The sequence below is a fragment of the Dendronephthya gigantea genome, unplaced genomic scaffold (assembly GCF_004324835.1).
Source record: "Dendronephthya gigantea isolate DGI-Jeju-01 unplaced genomic scaffold, DenGig_1.0 000067F, whole genome shotgun sequence".
In the NCBI taxonomy this organism is placed as follows: Eukaryota; Metazoa; Cnidaria; class Anthozoa; order Malacalcyonacea; family Nephtheidae; genus Dendronephthya; species Dendronephthya gigantea.
Window position 1 is genome coordinate 898,269 of NW_021163077.1, and position 20,276 is coordinate 918,544.

The 20,276-nt window shown below is 37.7% G+C and overlaps 3 protein-coding genes across 3 annotated transcripts; all 3 read right to left on the reverse strand.

Annotated features, from left to right (window-relative positions):
- Window positions 1–4,252: 4,252 nt before the first annotated feature.
- LOC114530949 (splicing factor YJU2-like) lies at window positions 4,253–8,817 on the reverse strand. Its single transcript, XM_028552573.1, has 9 exons — window positions 8,794–8,817; window positions 8,094–8,194; window positions 7,355–7,409; window positions 7,183–7,272; window positions 6,503–6,637; window positions 5,956–6,049; window positions 5,549–5,636; window positions 5,238–5,379; window positions 4,253–4,797 (listed from the first exon to the last, which is right to left on the reverse strand). The coding sequence occupies exons 1-9, from the start codon at window positions 8,815–8,817 to the stop codon at window positions 4,543–4,545; spliced, it is 984 nt and encodes a 327-aa protein (XP_028408374.1). The 3' UTR covers window positions 4,253–4,542.
- A 206-nt stretch (window positions 8,818–9,023) lies between these two features.
- LOC114530914 (transaldolase-like) lies at window positions 9,024–12,098 on the reverse strand. Its single transcript, XM_028552534.1, has 10 exons — window positions 11,954–12,098; window positions 11,761–11,884; window positions 11,196–11,235; window positions 11,035–11,102; window positions 10,819–10,950; window positions 10,412–10,469; window positions 10,189–10,303; window positions 9,797–9,926; window positions 9,637–9,704; window positions 9,024–9,369 (listed from the first exon to the last, which is right to left on the reverse strand). Exons 1-10 carry the CDS (start codon window positions 12,018–12,020, stop codon window positions 9,212–9,214), a joined length of 960 nt encoding a protein of 319 aa, XP_028408335.1. The 5' UTR covers window positions 12,021–12,098; the 3' UTR covers window positions 9,024–9,211.
- A 231-nt stretch (window positions 12,099–12,329) lies between these two features.
- On the reverse strand, window positions 12,330–20,276 carry LOC114530915 (aldehyde dehydrogenase family 16 member A1-like). The gene is made up of 12 exons (XM_028552535.1): window positions 19,956–20,276; window positions 18,219–18,509; window positions 17,486–17,763; window positions 16,937–17,089; window positions 16,634–16,831; window positions 16,455–16,553; window positions 15,814–16,056; window positions 15,148–15,311; window positions 14,593–14,760; window positions 14,081–14,285; window positions 13,482–13,667; window positions 12,330–13,027 (listed from the first exon to the last, which is right to left on the reverse strand). The coding sequence occupies exons 1-12, from the start codon at window positions 20,197–20,199 to the stop codon at window positions 12,728–12,730; spliced, it is 2,529 nt and encodes an 842-aa protein (XP_028408336.1). The 5' UTR covers window positions 20,200–20,276; the 3' UTR covers window positions 12,330–12,727.

A 20,276-nucleotide genomic window follows, 5' to 3' on the forward strand; every position in this document is an offset into this window, starting at 1 on the left:
TCAAAATTCAAATCAATTTTCGGGTAAAATACCGTTCTTTTATTACAGGAACAGGATGCTTCTGAACTAGATGATATTGAAATGCATAGAGTAGCCGAGACACCGACGCGTGCGGAACATATAGTACCTTCAACACCTAAAACACCTCGAAGCATCCTTAAGCACAGCGCACAGCCTTCGAAGAAACGAAGAGTGGCATTTACTTCCGAGACATCGAAGTCATACTCATCTGATGAAGAAGATAAAGCCTTTAAGGTCGATGTGGTAGATATCGTGATGATTAGATTGCATTTTTTCTAACCTTGTAGTTGACATAGACCCTGCCAAAGCAAACAATAATACCTCTATTCATTTGTAACCTCCTTCAAGACATTGTACTTAACACCATCATAAAAATCCCTGATCCATTTTCAAGAACAGTTAATAACGCCGATAAAAAATATATATAAAGATAGTATAATTACAACGACTAGTTCAAATCCAACTTTTATCTACTAAGGTCTTTAAGCCAAATGAAAAGCTTAGTGAAAAGAAGTCAGCACAGCGCAATGGACCCAATGTAGCCATTCCAACTAAAGTAGTGAGACCGAACGTTCGACATTCACCGGCACCGAGCCATGCATCTGTACTAGCTAAGAAAAAGAACCAATCTCCTTTGAACATATATAAGGCTAAGAAGGTAATTGAAAATTCTTATCACCATAACAAGTTATACAGAAACCCTCCTGTGATACCTACACGACACAAAAGGCTTTTAGAATCTTTCAGCAGAATCCATATACGCTACGTGATAATATCTCTTCATATTTTCAGAATACTCCAAAGGAAGTAACTCTGGAAGACGAGCTAAAACAATTTAACGAACTATTTCCAGACATTGACTGTCAGTCAGTATCAGTGCCAGCGGTAAAAAAATAATGTCTTTTTAAAAAAAGCAAGTTATAGACTTTTAGAATCACATAATTAAAAATCGGTACGACTTCTAGAACCAAAAGAACTCCCAAATTGTATCGTACACATTTTTCATTGACACTATTCACTATAAGAAAAAGACACTTACTTCTTGTACCAAATGAAACACTCTTCTTAATTCTTTCGAAGTTCAAGACCTTTATTTTGTTTGCAGAAAAAACCCAGACCTATCAAAAGCAAGAAGTCGCCTTTCAAGGGGAAAACACAAATTTCACCAAAAAGCAAACAGCCTGATGTTGACTGGTTTGATAATGACGCTTTTTTCGGATTTGATGGTTAATAAGTTGTTGTTTAACTTACATTATAAACAAAATTTAGTATTAATGATGTTTATTACAATGGTTATATACGCAATTTTTCTTATATAAAAATAATTATGACTATGTTAAAAATGCAAGAAATTTAATTTATCCACAAAAAATGAATTATTTGGTTAAAGATGAAATTTATTTGCGAATAATTGGGTAAAATATGTACAGATACAGTTATGAATTCATGTCATTTGCATTAATAAACCATTTTCGAAATAAATCACTTTGTGCATATTTAAAACGTTTTCACTCGCTGATACGATAATGCACAGGATATAGCAAGCACTGAGCACTATACCTATCAATGCAGAATTCTCGATTCCGGAAAACATAGCGGACATTTGTACAATGATAGATAAGTTGATGTTCCTTCATTTTTTCCCAGTCATGTATTCCAGCAAATGCACATTCTGTTTCTGAAATCGTGGATCGAACAATGTTACATATGCTACAAACTGTTGAAAACACAGCAAAACTCAACAGGCTGCAAAAAAATTGTTTCTACGGTGCAGCTAAACATTGTACAATTAACCAAAAACTTTGAAATGCTTTGTACTCGTACATCATTAAAGCTATTAGGAGGAAAATTTTTTATATGTCACGTATTTTGGCGGGAGAACGTTCAAAACATAAAATCTTTTCGGCGTACCACTCAAATTACATTAATTTTATTCTTGCTTTATTCTTCATACTATGTTGTGAAATAAGTTTTGAACAGTATTTGGTGCTTGCAAAACACCAAGGCGACAAAATATAGTGCGGCTTGTGCTGCTGATGTATACGCCATTATCACTCAAAATGAATACAAAAGCTGCTTCAATTCAAGTGTCATTTTCGTCTCAGCGTATCCCAAGAAATCTCTTCATTTTAGATCTCTTTATTTAAATCTCTTTATTTTGAACAAATAAGCCAATAGCAAGGTCTGAATTAATATGTTGTTCAAGTCACGGTTGAGGAGCTAAACCAAGCCATTGCTATTGGTTAGTTGGGCAAAAATACAATAGACATGTGACGGATAAGGAACCATTTTTCGCATAAACCTGGACAGTAACATAGATAATGAGTTGTATTGTACTTCCATCTAGTCTCCAAACCATGTATATTCTAATAACTGTGATATAACTGAGGTTTTGAGAACATTACGAGACATAGAAAAATATCTTCTCTTAAAGCGTTTCTTCTCATTCACCTGCGCCTGATTAGAACGTGCGCGAATCATTCTAATTAGTTGTGACGTCATAGTGGTACCAAACGACAGGAATGATGCAGCAAACTACGCAGCTCGGTTACACACGAAAAGCACTAAAATAATACCTTGGATAACTTGTAGACATGGGTAAATACGAGACGAAAAAGAAAATGGAGGAATTGCTGCAGCGTCCGTCAGGCCCTGGTCCTGCAAAGTACGCTCTTCCTGGAACAATAGGCGTTACCACCAGGGATCCGCGACTTAAACGCAGTCCAGCATTTAGCTTCGGTCAACGAAATGAAATACAAAGCGGAGATTGTAGCCCTGGCCCGAAGTACTATATCAAGCCTAATTCGACGAAACGCGGTATACAGACGACCCCGAAATTCTCTTTATATAGTAGGCCTGCAGCGTTGAAACCGCCTGTTGTTCCTGGTCCAGGTAGGGAAATTATACTGCATGACAATAATTCATATAATACATGTGTACTGGAGCTGCCTTCTCTAGAGGCTCTTTCGCAGTCAGTGCACATATAAAGCTCAGTGGGAAAAAAACCAAATAACCTTTGACAATAACCCCTAATTTTCAGCGAAGGTGATTTTACAACCATTTTAATCATGCATGTTAAAATAAGCCGTCTCTATCACAACTAATTCATACCTCAATAAATTTCAGCGCATTATCTGCCTCAGAAATATTTGCCTCACGAAACACGTGCTCCAAGTTTCTCGTTCGGAATGCGCACGGAATACCGACAACGTGACACAAAGCCTGCGCCTAATTCCTACACAATCCCCGTCATGATTGGACCCAGGGCAATCAGCATGCCTTCTTCGCCTGCGTACTCGTTAAATGGAAGGCCAAAAAAAGGAGGATTTAGCGAAGATTTAAAAAGGGTAAGAATGACAGGAGTGAAACCTTTTTCCAAAATACCGCATCATCAAAAATGTTCCACCCAAGTACAACAAGTCCTAATATAAACAAGTAGTATTCTTTTCTTGCGTGTTGTTTGGTGAGCATCACCTAAAATTTTCCATGCTCCCAGAGTACGAATTCTCCTAAGATAAAGTAGTTTTGTTGTGCATGGCGTAGACATCACTTTATCACTCAGAATGTATAATCTACCAAAAGATTAATCCTATCATGATCCTATCATTGCTTTTTACTTGCGTAATAGGGAAATTACTAACTCGTGCCCTGGGCCTCGTAGCACTATATTTAATTGGGAGCACAGGGGATAATAGGTTGTCAAGCAGGGCTTTTCTCTTAGTAAAAAAATTACCTTTGGAATATGTACATTTTAACGGTGTTACATAGTTTAAGGTCTACTTGTTTGATTTCATAGACTCCAGGACCTGGGACGTACAAGGTGATATGTCCAGATACATATCGAACAAAGCAACCAAAGTACTCACTGAATGGGCGGAAGTTTATGCCGGGAGACGGAACACTGAAGCCAGGGCCTGGGATCTACTCGCCAGAGAAGGTAAGTTACAGGCACATATTAAATTATGCATGAAGAAGACTTAAGGGGTAACAAAATATTATTGCTTATGTTCCTTTTTTGTCACTTTGTAGGTTACAATCGCAAAAAAATGTGCCCCGGCTTTCTCGTTTGGAATGAGACACGCCACACACGTGGTCATACCATTATAAGATATTTCAAAAAAATTCTAGGATTTTCTATCGCATATTCTAGGATTTCTAGATTAATCAGAAACAAATCTTACAATCATATACGCATCCAGACATTTCGAGTTTGTTGAACCAAACTCTGGGAAATATATTACAATTGATCATGTCCTAAAAATGTATGTACATATTCTACAAGACATGTGCATAATGTATGTTTGCTATGAAAGATATTTCACATTTCACGAGGTGTAAAATATTTTATGCAAATACAATACTATTTGTTTTTGGTCGATGCGGGAATTCGAATTTTTGGTATGCATTGTTAATAAAGATTGACAGGACTGGAACTTCCGCGAATTCACACCGCCATTCAACATTTACCTGCGCTGTCAACTTGCAGAAAATTCCGTCGAGACTTCAAAAAAGGGCTAGAGCTCAGGTCTCATCAGACGAGTCACCGCTGCTGTAATTTCCAACTAGACTCAATCCTCCTGCTTTTGGTACCGTGGCAGTACTGTTACTATTAGAGCCCACAACAACGTGTTCAGCGGACGTGCTCCTACCTTTCGCAACATTGGGAGTTGTCTTTTTCTTGACGAGAGAGCCCAAACTGACCTTGTTTAGAGTACCGACACTTTTCTCCCAACTTCGGGCTTTCTTTTCGGTTGGTTCAGATGACTTCGCACTCTCCTAAACAGAAAATATAAATTGAAATTTTGAGTTAGTAATCAGTGACGATTGCGTAGAATAAATTACACGCCTTAATGAGATGCCTTAATAATTTTTTTTTTGCATGTTGTAAAACTTCAGAATTATACATTTTTAGGTTTGTTTTTATACTGAAAACTAAAGTTGAACTAACGTCTCTTTATTGGCCCGATTTATACTAGAGACGGATAATCCGTCTGACGTATCATCCGTCTGACGGAGTATAAACACAAAACGAACTATCTAGAAGAACTATGTCATATTGGATTTTTTTTTGGGAAATCCGCTGAGTGCGAGTAACGACGTACAGGTTTTTCCGTAGTTCGTTCACGTGCCGCGTTCAAACGTAAAGCGTGCAATGTTTGATTTGTTAGGTTTATTTCCGTGAAAATGGGCCCTTTTTTAAAAGGAATCATACTAACCTCAATAAGGACATCGGTCGCTTTCACAGTTTGGTCATTTTCTGGATGTTGGCGTTTTAAATTCCCTTTACTTCCTTCTTCCTCGCTATCTGACGACTCCGAACTGAGGCGTTTTTCAAGCCTTTTTCGACCGAATACAGACCTGCAGAAAAATATAACTACAAATCAACATTGAGATTACGGTGACATGAAACCTAAAATTATATGGCACAAGAAGTGTAACCTGCTGTAGGACTATATGAGACATAATAATTCTAAAAACTCCGCTTTAGTTAAATGTTGCCCTAAATATAGATTTTTTGAAAGCTTACTGGACAAGTTCTTCATCTTCTTGTTCTTGTCTGGCTTCAATTTCCTTTGCGTATTTCATGTTTTGTTGCAACAGCATCTCATGGTCAACTAAAAAAAAATAATTACAAATTTGTTTTGGAGTTTTTCAAGAAACTGAAGTTGACATCTGTCATCATTGTCATACATGATGTGCAATAAAAATCGTTCCGTAATTCAGAAGAAATTCACTTGTAAGATCTGCCCAACGGATCCTCAACAACGTTCGGATAATATGGATCCTTCGTTGAATAATTATGCTCTCCATTTCTTACAAGTATATGGGCATTTTAAATGACATTATTATTAGATTGCACTATAACTCTTAGCTATACCCATGGATAGTTAAAAGACTATATAGTGATTAGTGATTTTATTATCCATGCCATACCTGAGGCATGTCTGGCATTAAGATCTCGTAATTCTTCCAACTTCTCTAAGATGTCCATTTCTTGTTTCGATTCTTTGGTTCTATTTTCCAACGCCTGCAAAAACCGTTAACACATGAGCCTGTTGCTCGCTAAACAATCCATGTACCAGTTGAACCTCGTACTGCAGGGACCTGACGAGCTGGGGCCAGGGACGCAGTATATGACTGGAACATGATATGCAGTTGATGTGTTAAGAACATCTAAAATAGCGTCGCATTTTCTAATCTAGGAAAATGCCTTGTTTCTACATCCTCTTGTCTTATATCTTATGCGATTATCTAAGTATTGTTTCATTGGTCTGATACTACACTGGATATACGTACTACACCAATCAAAAACGACGACAAAATTGACCGGAGACCCAGGTTAGAGAAAAATACTGAGAACTGGCTTAGAACCTGATGAAAACTGTACAAACCCATTGTTACTCAAAAAACGCATTATGTTGTTACTCATTTTATGCAACTAGATCAGGGATGAGTTTCAACAATACGAGAGTGTTTGTACCTTCATCGGATTATTAAGCTCTTCTTCTTCACGTTCCTTCTTGAGTCGTTCTTCCTCGTCTTCTGCCCGTTTTATCGCTTGAAAGTTCCTGGTTGCACCTTTCTCTGCAACATAATCCGTGTTCTCTGGGTCTGTCTATGAACGAAAGAAACCATTATTCAGGCTATTCAAAAAAATCAAAACTGAGTTATCGTCTGTAGTAAACACGCGATAACAGTTATGGCGCTTTCAAAGAGCCTTTCCCTATATAGCGAGATTTTGAAATTTTTCACCACTTTGGCATCAACAATAAAATAAATGCTTAAGAAAACTAAATAAATGCTTCGGAGTCTGAAAGAGTTTGAATTTGATATTCCATGTCTCTGCTGGTGATGGTTTTAAAAACGATGCTATGTTTGAAAATTGTGCAAGATACCCAGGTTGAAAGATTCTTCACCAACAACAATCAAGAACCGATTTTTAGATTTTTCTCAGGAGGGTGTTGTTTTGTTTTGTATACAATAATATAAATCATAAAGAATAAACAACATCATTTTCACCCATATATAATCAATCTTCAATGCAGCTTTTTAAATTACTTTATTTCTAATTATTTGCTTTTTTGGGGGTGGAGGATTTACAAATATTTCAGGGATGGTGCGAATTTGACCATTCCAACAATCAAACATAAAATGCCAAACCTTGAATGTTATTTCGCTAATACATCGAGGACAGCGGATATAGAATCGATAAATTTCCAAACCCAAGTATGTTTCACCATCCACAGTCTCCTAAGAATCAAAGATGAAGGCATAAAATATACATCATTTCAAACACCTATATAAATTATCTAATAATTCTTTTCATTCTTACTTTTCTTGCATTGAACTTTTTTCCTTTATAAATATATTCACCACAAGTTGTACATCTAGAGATAATTATGGATTGCAATTATTGTCAGAAGTACAGCTAAAACCCTTACCCCCATATGGTGCTGACACAATACGTTCACGTGAACTAAAATCATGATTCAGGGGGACAAAAATCATGGGTGCATGTGAACAGGAATCATTGATAATGCATGTGCCTATCTGATTTTTGCAAGTGTTTCTTAATATATGAAATTCATTTACAATGTTTAGTGTGTATGAATCTTTAGCATATAAATAAGTATATGGTAAAAGTATGTTAACTTTGCTACACATGTTATGCAAGGCAGTTAATATTCTTTGACTTTTTCTTCTTCAGTTTTTCTTGAAGATCAACTTTGATCATAATATTTTTTTTACATAATATTCCATCTGCTCAGAGAGATCTTTCAGGCTTAAACCACTATTACATATGGTTGGATTTTAAAAGTATTATGGTTTACAATTTTGTGGTATAAGCAGATTAGCACATGCTCACTCAGACATTTTCTCATAGCCAAACCACTAACTAGCATATTAGATACAGTTAGATTTTGAAAGTACCCGTACTACAAGTATTGGTACAATCTGTGCAACAACAATCAGCACACAAGCTCCTAGTCCATGTGCACCCTAATGAATTATTAAATTAAGAAACAGTAGATTACTGCCCAGTACATTACATTAAACTGCAGTCAAGATACCTCATATTGAATGGAGCCATAAGTCTGACAACATATTGTCTGTGTTTGTCAAGTTTGAGTTTGGGAAGCTTGGCAGGATCAAAGTCTGGGGGAAAATATTTCTAAAAGAGAATGATATATGATATGTAATGATTACCTAAATTTATAAGACAGCATACAATGGTGAATGACTGAATGGGCACTAGATTTAGAAAAAATAGGTACTATAACTAGTAGCATTCTGCTTTCATGGAGCACATATTACATAATGTATTTTTCCAGTAAAACCTTCACCATAGGAGCCTAACATTGCCAAACGTTAGAGCCCAACAATAAATAGAAGAAAAAATATTTTTACAATCTTCTCCAACATTTTAGCGAAGATTGCAGCTCTCGATCTCATGAATCAAGACTGTTATAAAGCAATTTGCTAAAAATGTAGTTTCTTGCCTAACAAACATTTTTTATGGATGTTTCAGTCAGTTATAATAGCCATATACTACAGAATCTAAAGTTGAAGAACCTGGGGCACATAATTTTAATAGTGCACGATAAAATTTGATGTTTTCATTCGATAATTGAATCCGTTCTTTTTTCCGCGGTCTATGACTTTTTTAATTCCCAAAAATCATACTAAATTAACAACTGATATAGGGACTATTGCATTATTTGCATAGACAGATTACACAGAAATTTGAGTTTAAATGCACGGAGTACTTACATTTAGTACTTTTCGTTCCGCCATCTTGTTATCTAAAACCTGCAGCAGGCAGAGTGCATGCCTTTTATGCAGGCAGGAAACTTTGCGTGACTGGCGATGATTTTATGAGTACGTTTTTTGCACACATAGGGAAGGGTCCAAAATCGTGGGTATTCGGCGAACGTACTATATAGACAAGGCTCCATCATTGCATGAAACACGACATAGCTCACAAACATTGAGATGTTTTGGTGAGAATTTTAGTTTACTATTGTGATCACATGTGCGTTTTGCCTTTATAAAGATTACAATGAAAAATATTTACTAGTAATTGTAATTCCTCTTTTACTATGTACTTTCCAACAACCAGTTCAATGTAGGACTATATCGGTGGTTTAAGCATTTTAAATTAAATTCAGAGCTACACATCGCTGTTCGTTCAAAGATTCTCCTTGATCATTGCCTCGAGTTTCACAGAGTCTGCAGCAAATTTTCGAATTCCCTCCGAGAGTTTCTCTGTCGCCATCGCGTCTTCGTTGAGTAACCATCTGAACGCTTTTTCATCCAAATGTAATTTCTCTATGTCCACACTTGCAGCTGAAATGAAACAACAAAAGAGTTCGGTGACTCCCTAGGTTTGTTGCGTATTGACAAGTCATGAACACTTTAAAGGCAAATAACCTCAGAAATCAGAGGTGCAGGTTCAGGTCCAATGCAAACACTTCAAACGGAATTTTTTTTTATCGCTTTGAAAGTTGGAGGGGAACGCTTAAGTTGGAGGTTACCACGCCCCTGTCATCCGTGATAATACTTTTCCCCCCTAAACCGACACACAGAAATTGGAAACTGAACTAAATGACATACCAGCTTCTGGGGATAATTTCCGTTGAACTGTCTCAGTTGATGCACTCAATACTTCCAATAATTTTGGGCTACAAGAAAACGAATTGGTAAAGTGTTCAAAATGATCGCTTCGAGGAAGATTTTAAAGGTTGGTTTGCACGTCAAAGTGTTTTCATCGTACCTTATTGTCAAGAGATCACATCCGGCTAATTCTGTTATCTGTCCTGTGTTTCTAAACGACGCTCCCATAACAACTGTCTTATATCCAAACTTCTTGTAGTAATTGTAGATTCCTGTCACGCTTTTCACACCTTGGAGGAAAATATTGAATAACTTTAACATTTTTACAAATTCTGTAAGCTCATAACTCGCTCCTTATTGATCAACGCGTGGTACTGAGGTCTCAAAAGGAAGAGAGGGACTCGACCCAAATCTAATGTCAAATTACATTATTCTAGATTTAGAGCTCTGGATCCAGTGTCAGTATGGAAGGAAACGAACAAAAGGGACGAACTGTCTGACTAGCTCTATCACTTCTATGCTGTTCTCAATTCAATAGCAAATATTGTAAACCTGGGTCATCCGCTGGTGCAAAGGATTTCTGATCGGTGTTTTTTACAAACCAGTCAAAGATACGTCCGACAAACGGAGAGATTAGAGTCACTTGGGCTTCAGCACATGACACAGCCTGAAATAACATTTGGGTCAGATGTAGAGAAATAAGTTTGGAGATTGTTGCAGGCAAAAAATGGGGAATTCGTTAATTAAAAAACAAACTTTTACATATATACAATACCTGAGCAAGAGAGAAAAGTAAAGTCATATTGCAATGAATTCCTTCCTTTTCTAAAACTCTAAAATGTATTGGAGTAAAGAGTTAGGGATTTAAAAAAGCTATAGCTATAGAAGGGGGCTATTAAAACAAGGTCTATGGGCAGTATGCTTAAGCTAAATAAAAACATCTGGGTGTCTTATTTAATCAATATTAAAAAACTAAGTCCTACTATAGCAATTGTTTGTGGTTGTAAAACCATAGGCAATTAGGCATCCCAGGAATACGATCTGTATTTTTTATATTGTAGTCCTGGGGTGCATATGGTAAAACCTCTATAGGCAAAAAGATGATTAGGCAAAATAATAATCAATTTGGCATTTGGTGATCATTCTATAGGTACTACAAACCAGTCTGTTGCCTAAACTTACTCTGCAGCTTTTATCCCCTCCCAGGTTGAGCTGAGCTTTATAAGAATTCTTTCACGACTAATGCCATCTTTTTCGTAAAGTTGAATCAAACGACGAGCCTTCTTTAGTTGTCCTTCAACGTCAAATGACAGTCTGGAAAATAAATTTAAGTTAATAAAAGATAATAGCTTATCCTGTGTATACATCAAGACTCTCACTTCCAATATATGATTTTACCTTGCATCCACTTCAGTTGAAACCCGGCCAGGAACAATTTTTAATATCTCTTTTCCAAACAACACATACTAAAGGTGATGTTAAGGTGATAGTGGATTTATACCAATTGAAAGTCAATCAATCAGATAAATATTGATATTAATAGATATCCTCATACTTACCAACATATCCATTGTCATCTCAACTTGTTCATTTTTATCCCTATATGTGCAATAGATGGGTAAAATTTTTCTGAACAAACTTTATACTGCTATGGCAATATAGTAAATTTGAAGCAAACAAGAAATAATGGAAGTTCAACATATAGTGTATATAATAGGAAATTCTTTCCCAAATTTATGACCTGGATCCACTGGTCCTGGCCACCAGTTTAGGATTGGTCTGGTGCACAATAGCTATTTGTTAAATATACCTGAATGATATTTTAATTTCTTTATATTAATATGCTATTAATATTTTAAACAAGACAAAACAGCTTGATAAAACTGAAATTATGTAATATTCAAATTAGCTAAATCTGGAAATTTTGTACTCAAATTGTACTTTATTAAGAAAATAACAGCCTTTTATTGAAAACTCTATAAACATATCTACAAAATAACAAGCTTACAGATGTACTCAAAAAAGATGGAATGAAAACTGACAAAAATCTCGATGCTTGTAACTTTCCAAGTTGTATAATTCCACTATATTAAATTACGAACAAAAATTTACACCTCAACCTACTTTCCATTCTGTTTTCCAAATTGTATAGCTGCGTCCAAAATGTGTTTATATTCGGGCATTTTTGAAGCAGCCAAGAGCAAGGACGGATTTGTTGTGGCATCAGTTGGTTTAAATTGATCAATTGCTGCAAAATGATACCGATTGTCAGCACCAGCACGTTTTAATACCAATAAAAGAAAGCAAAACACAGTACCTTTGAAGTCTCCTGTATCTGCAACCACGGTAGTATATTGCTTTAGCTGTTCTAGAGCTGTAGCCATGCTGATGAAGTTTATAAGTTTTATTACTTTTAATTTTTGGGAGAGAATTATATTAGTACTTGACCAACAGGAACAGGAAGTGCGAATGAGCAAAAGTTCTTTCTGTTCGATCTTCTTCAATAATTTTTAATGAGCATTGCCCACTGATCTGACAATACACTGGATATTGCGTCTATGCCAAAATAATGAACTTAAAAATACGCAAACCCAGAACACCGAAAAAAGCAGAACTGCCTGACCTACTACAATTCGTAATCATTAAACTGCATAGTTACTCAGAAAGACCATTTTGGGGGTTGGAATTTTAATTTAATTCTTAGTGGTTAAATAGGCTTCTGAAGTGCATTAATAATCCTGGCTGGCTGGCTTCGTTTTTGACAGGTATGGACGATATGGTTGCTTTTTTCACAATCTCGATCGAATGAGAATCTTAGAATAATCAAATGAAAAAGCGCAGGGTTTGATGAGAAGAGGGAAAATTACAAACTCTCTTCATTGCTGTGCATAATGCTCCGCTATGTCGAAAGCAAAGTAAAGTTTGCACAGTTTGCGCAAAATTATGAAAATATAATTGAATGAAACTAATTTTCATTTTTCACAGATTTTTATACGACTCATTTGATAAAAAACACAACTTGATTCAGGTTCCCGGCCAATTATGTAATCGAATTACTCCCATGTATCCAATGTTGTTCTGCAAATACGCCTCAGTTTGCAAAAATATGTCCCATTGGAATCCATATATTTTTACATTCTACAGCATGATAGTGAAATTCGTGACCTTGCGCTTGTTCATTATCTAACCAATTGCGTGGCTCGCCATACCCAACCCACGTGCGTTTCACGTTCTCTGCAGAAATGGATTCGACGAATTTCGAGCCCTCCGCGGACCCGAAGTACCACATCGCGTCGACATTCTGATGCTCGGCCAGGTACTTTGTCACGTGATCACGATCACCGGTCAAAATGTTGACCACTCCACCAGGGAGATCTGACGTGTCGAATATCTAAAGACATAATAAGTCTGTTACAAGCCTACGGTGATGGTGATGGATGATCTTTGTGGGTCTGATCCTGTACTGTACAGTTTTTTCTCATAGTTTTCTGCTTAAATTAAACGTCTGTTCACACGATACAACTTTGTTGAATCCAATTCTATTTTGATGGATGTTTTTATGGTCTGATGACGTGCCACTAGTTTGGGCAATTCAGGTCAGACTTTACCCAGTGTTACTTAAGACAGCATCAATAAGATATGATTCGTGGAAATTCTTAGAGACTCCAATATAGAAATAGTGAAGCTTTTTTAATAAGTGCATGTAGTTTGTTTTTATTTCTTATTGTCAGAACACTGCATCCCAAAGAAATGGGGGATATGATAGGAACTCTGTGAAAAGTACTGTTCAAATCAACGGCAAGTCTAGTCCATAACGTCTAATTTCTACGATATAAGGCACAAACCTGGTACATATCAGCCCCAACAATTGGGTGTTTTTCGCTGGGTATTACCACCACTGTATTCCCACGAGAGATCGCAGGCAGCACAAGAGACACAAAGGCGAGAAGTGGAAACTCATCTGGACACGCGATACCGACAACACCAACCGCTTCGTGGACTTTGATAGTTGTACCATACCAGCTTGTTTCCTGCGTAAACGATAATTACCAGAGATTGTGTGAGATGAAAAGTAATGTCGTGTGCCTACTTCACTGAATTTCTGTCTTGCCAAATGCCAAAACGCTGACTTTGTCTGACTATAATTTCGTTTGGGATTGCCCTCAGTTTGACTATACAAAATACTACAGGTTCTCACTGAGCAGTACAGTTGATAAGGTCAATACGACTGGATTTTTAAGACTTATCAGACTTCTATGTAGATCAGGTTAGGGTTACTGGTTAGCACAGTAATTTGGTAGAAATGAAGTTAGTTTTAGTTAAAGTTACCCCAGATAATGACAGTGGATCAACAGAAGTTTATTCTTACTGGACCTCCAGAGAAAGCTTATAGAACTTTATCCAGCATAAATGAAGTTACTTTAGTAAAGCTATCTATTCTCACCTGTACTGTTCCCCCATATTTATCAGCATAAGCAGCCCAGTGAAACACACGTTGTATGGCCATCTTAACTTCTTTTTCTGCCTCATCGGCACTCTGTCCTGTCATTGCGCATATCCTTTGCGCAAGTTCCTGCTGACGTAATTCCATGTTCTCTGCGATATAGTATAGAACCTGTGCTCTACTGTGGCTGGACTTCTTACACCATCTATGGAAAAAGTGTAACAATACTGATGTACCGGGCACAGGTTCAATTTCAACTCCTACTACTTCTGACTGCCTATTTTACATTTCACCTGAAGTCAGTTGTTAAGTATTGGAAATTAGAATTGGTCTGAAATTTTGTATCACATAAGGTGTATTGTTAAAAGAAAGTTCTAACCTAAATTTAGAGCGAATTTTAAAATTGGTGGAAAATAGCTAGTTATGTTTTGTCCTCCCTTGGGATTGGTCACAGCTTTATTGTGAAAAGTAATAATCATTTCAGTCTATTTCGAAAAGAATATCTACTTTACCCGGCAGATGCTTTCTTGGCTGCTTCAACGGCGTCTCTGACATCTTTTCTATTGCTTTCGGCCACCACACCAACAGTTTGTCCTTTGTCGTTATGTACTGGTCTACCATAATACGCATCAGGCCTCTTCTGAGCTCCCCCAATATAGTTCTTGTACGTGTGGTCAATGCTGTAATGGGAAAGGTGGTAGGATGTGTGGTGAGGGTTATCTCGTGTTGATCGGGGTTTATTGCAAGGACACAAATTTAACAGTACTCGATAGCTCTATATAACTTAATATATTTTTAAATGATACAGGCGTTTACTGAAGACACACAGTATATAAACTATCATTACTTATCATTGTGGTATCGCACAGAGAAACCTACAAAAGTCACACGAATCGCTCTTCTCAAACGTGACACAAACCAAATCAGTAAACGGGATTTCAGTGGATGGACAGCAAACACAGATGATACATTGAATCGGGAAAGAAGCACTTTTATGGACATGCATTCATAAAGCAAGCAAACCAAATCCAAATCTAATAACAATTATCAGAATAACTGAGTTATACCTGGGTAAATGGTCGTTTTTGTCCGTCCCATTGCATAATGGTGGGTTCACCGTGGGGTCCTTAGGTCTCGGTGGAGAAGTTGAACCAAACTTCTTAGTGTCGTAATCAGCAACATCTGGTCGGGCACGTTTTTGCCACGAAGGTTTTACGTACTCGTATAATCCCTACATGAAGTACAGGTAGCTCATACCTTAGATGCACGCAAGTTAAACAAAAACATCCAGCAGACTCGTGCCTACGACATCCCAACATCATTTTATTAACATGTTCTGCCAATATAGATTGACAAGCTCGTTTTTTATTCAGCACTTGCATGTTCACCCGAAATTCAACTATTTGTCCGACTATTTCATAGCAAAATATTACCATTTCTAAAACTTTTCAACGTATGACAAAAAAACCTTTTCAGAGAACTTCAAGACTTTTAATATTTTCCCGTCCTTTTCAGGCAATTCAAGCTGACAAACTACAAGCACCTCTACAAAGACTACAACTTTGGAGTCATCCGTTTATCAGGTGGTTCAGATATAAACCGTGGCTTCCCATAACTACACGCTTACAATGAAGCACCCTATACTATGGAAACTGTAGTACAGGTCACTGGCACCACCGCATGCGATAGGCGAACACCAGACATAGCTACAACCTATTGTTATTTTCACCCACCTCTTTTCCTCCGTCCCTACCGAACCCGCTCTGTCTCATGCCCCCAAACCCGGCACTGGCATCAAACATATTGTGTCCATTGATCCAGACGCATCCAGCACGTATGTACCGGGCGACTTCCATCGCCAGGCCAATGTTCTCACTCCAGACGCTTGAACCTAGGCCATAGATTGTATTGTTCGCCAAAGCAATTGCCTCCTTTGCCGTACGGAATGTCAACACAACTAAAACTGGCCCGAAAACCTGGAAAATTCAAGGGAGTGTAAACGCACCGATATTTTTCAGGAAACCATGTTACTGTTACGTCGTCAAATATTCTTTCCTAACTTTTCTAACTAAATATCGGCGAATTAATCACCAAACAAAAAGTTTGCCAATTAACAACAAAACAATTTGTATGGTTGATTTTCCGGAAATTGTTAAATTGGGTTGTTTCAAAGTCAGAAATTAATTTCGATTTGTTTTTCTACGATATTCCACAATTTTCGTTAAAACCTTAATTATATTTACATCGACAAAAGGACTCTATGATGGATCCATATTTCATGGTGAATCAATATATTTTCTTTGCACAGTTAGAGTTTCCATCTATTTCTATAACAACATGCAATAAACCTGAGAAATGGTTAAACTATACTCACCTCCTCTTGCACGATTCTCGAAACAGGTTGAACATTCGTGACCAAAGTTGGTGGATAAAAACAGCCAGCATCTGGCATTGAAGCACAACTTTGAAATACCTGTTTTAAAAGAAAGTAGATTTAATTTAATAGAATTTTAGCCAATATATATTCCTATGAATCAATCATTGTCATATTACCTCTGCCCCAGTGCTTTTTGCGTCCTGCACAAACTCGTCGATGGATTTCTTTTGCGATGGATCCACGATTGCTCCCATGTCAACACATTTATCCAGCGAATCCCCTTGCCTGAGGTGTGACATTCTTTCTTTGATTTTCTTAATAAGTTTTTCTGAACAACTTTCTTGGACGATAAGACGCGATCCAGCGCTGCAGACCTGCACAAAAGAAAATGGTCAGAAATGAATTGACTGGCTTTGAAGCGGACGATTGATATCCAATTTTAGAATGAAAAAAAAATATAAGCAAGCAGAAGAATATACCTGTCCTTGATTAAACCAGATCGCATCTACAATGCCCTCGACAGTGCTGTCTAAATCTGCCGAGTCAAATACGACAAATGGAGATTTTCCTCCTAACTCCAAAGACAATTTCTTGCCAGTACCAGCTGTAAGTCGTCGCAAAGTTTGTCCAACCTGCAGCAAAATACCTTACGATAAGTGGTTGACGGTTTAAAGTAAACTGACATGGTACGGCATGGTTAGTAGCTAGAGTACAATCTCTATAATAAGTATGCTACATACATATACATCGAACTATATAAAACAATAATAATGTATGACACATGTTAACTTGTAAAAAAATTCTACTTTTTTATGTGTAAATAATTAATTTAGTAATTACGTAATTGAACGAAATTACTGCACCTAAAAGCATAAAAAAGCGAAACCATTTGGCCTAAAATTACTTCGGGGTAAAAAAATACGCTGCAGAACGCTGCTTAGCCACATTTTTCAATGCCTCGACTTCGTCTCGCTATTCCATATCGAATAATTGTTAATTATTTACAAATACTTCATTGTTTACCGTACCTCAGTTGATCCAGTAAAAGCGACCTTATCAACATCATTATGACAAACGATGTGACTTCCCAGGCTGCCGCTTCCCGTCACAACATTGAAGACACCGGGGGGGAGGCCAGCCTCGGCGCAAATCTCGGCAAACAGCAATGCTGAGAGACGTGTGTACGTTGCTGGTTTCAGGACCACCGTGTTACCCATCGCCAAGGCAGGGCACACCTTCCAGCATAGTAACATGAGTGGAAAATTCCAGGGAACAATGGCACCAACAACGCCTATTGAAGACCAATCTATAAAGATAGGGATGAGCATATCATAATCATGTTGATCTCGAATGTGGAGATCCATTGTAGGTGGTATTCTACCTCTCTCTTCTCCAGAGCACATGAAACTTGCAATTCTGGGGCCGGTTGTTCGAAAGGCGTTTAATTTTAGCTTAAACGGCGGATATAGGTTCAAAATGGAAAACAAAATGATATATTTATTCAACAACTGAGTTGAAATACTTCTATGTAAATAGTTTCATTTTCAATGGAAGTACATAATTAAAGTAGAAGATGTAGGGACGTCAGCCATTCACAAGATGTAATGATAGTCAAACTTTGGCTTATCCACCGTTAAAGCTAAACGCCTTTCGAACAATTAGCCCCTGGTGGCCAAGGTCTACAGGAGGTATATATACCCTGAGCACTCCTCATTCCGAGCTCCCTCCCCCCTGTAAATCACCACCGGACAAGTCGCATACCTTTCATTTCGGTGTCCATGAGCTCTGCCCAGCCGGCGTGGTGATAGAGATGGCGGATAACATTTGGAATGTCGCAATCTCGAGATTCCCTGATCGGTTTTCCGTTGTCCATGCTCTCGACGACTGCAACCAGTCGCATGTGCTTCTGCACGTGCCGAGCGATGCTGTACAAATGACGTGCTCGTGCGTGTCCAGGAAGTTTGCTCCACGAGTCGTACGCCTTGCGAGCGGCGGCAACGGCCAAGTCGACGTCCTCTTTTTCACCCTGAATTGTGGATGCAATTTTTTCACCTAACATACGAAAGAAAATGTGTTGGGATCCGTGTTCCAGAAAGTTTTCCACCTACCGGAGCATATCCTCATGAACACTTTTATCAAAATGATGCTGTACCATTGCCCATGACATTTTGTTGGATAATCACATTGGAGTATCAGAAAAGAGCCACAAAGCTCTTCTGCCTAACCTAGTTATATCCAATTTACTTGTATAGCTCTTCCTATTCATATTAAACCCTACTCAAAAAAGCGAAATATTTTTCCAGTAGTGACTGCATGGTGCAGTTTTTGTTGAGATTAGGAAGTGGTAGATTGCGAAGAGATAGTCAAATAACATTCAAAAATTAATTATATTCTCTCAACAAACCTTACTCTGCTAAGATGGATTTGTCAGTACAGGACAAAAATATACAAAAAAATTCATGGGAAAGTCCAATATATGTCGCTCCCCGAGCTCGAGATTCCTCTGGCGAGAAAACAAAGGCTCTGGGATAGTCCAAACTGGAGGCCAGAAATCCTGGCTTTCGGTTTATAACAGTTTTTTGTATTTTGATTTGAAACAATGTGTTGGACGACCAATCAGAATCATTTATTTCTGATTTCGAACATCCCAGAGCCTGGGGGAACGAGATTGGGGAAAGTCGCCCAGAACGCTTTAGAACTCCTGCATATTATTTAGGACCAATTTGTTTATGCTCTCCCCCCTTACAAATCACCCAAAAAAGGTCATGCCTCATATACCAACAAAATGCAACACCTCTGCCCAGAAAAGCTAGAAAAAAATCAGAAAGCAAGAGGGGGAGAATTTTAAGGAATGTTGGATAAATACAAAAAATACTTGCAAAACAGATAATTCAACTTCACATAATGATAGAGGCATCCACCTATAAAGCTCATTGGCTGTATTCTAAGCACTTTTTTAGGCAAATGCATAAAGAAAATGCACGGGCTACTAAGGTTACTGACAACTCAAAGTGTACCTTTCCTCCCCTTACCCTTCATGGTAAAAGGCAGAGGCAGCACCCCACCCAGCCTGAGTATGTGCATCTGCATCTGCTGATCTGCACCACATACTACAGTATGTCATAAAACAGTTTTTAAAACCAAGTCTTCAAATTCCCTCAATATCAAGTAATTTGCCTTATTGACAATGCTCTAAACATAAGCGTTCTGCAATAATTGCAATACAACTCTGGCTCCCCACTGTGCATGGGGCTGACATGCATATATCTGTCCATGCTTGCATTGGACATACATATTCTTATACACTGTTTCACATGAGTAAATAGTTGTCCTCAAAGACACCGTAATTGATAATCTTCAAACATTTCATAATACAGGTATTTAGTACTAATTGATACATCAACTTGACACGTGTTAAAGTACAGTACACATCACACACTTTAACACAAATTTCTATAATGGGCATAGAACATCTAAAACACCACAAATTAGACTAACCTGTTGCAGGATTTTTCGTTTCATAGACTTTTCGTCCTTCGGGTTTTACCCATTTTCCATCAATAAAATGTCCAAAAGCTCGACCATGATCATCTAGCCATCCTTCGGCCGGCATACTGGACTCTGGTGCTGGGCCGTAGTTCAGACTTTCAAATATTTCCGAAACTGTACTAGCTGGCTTTTTCCTTAAACTTGCAGGTGACGTTTGTGTTTCCTGTACAACCACTGTACTCGTTTTAGACATATTTATTCATTGAAAGCCGGACAATTCGGAAAGGGATATAAGGAAATATTGTTAGAAAGTACGAACTCCGAATCAAC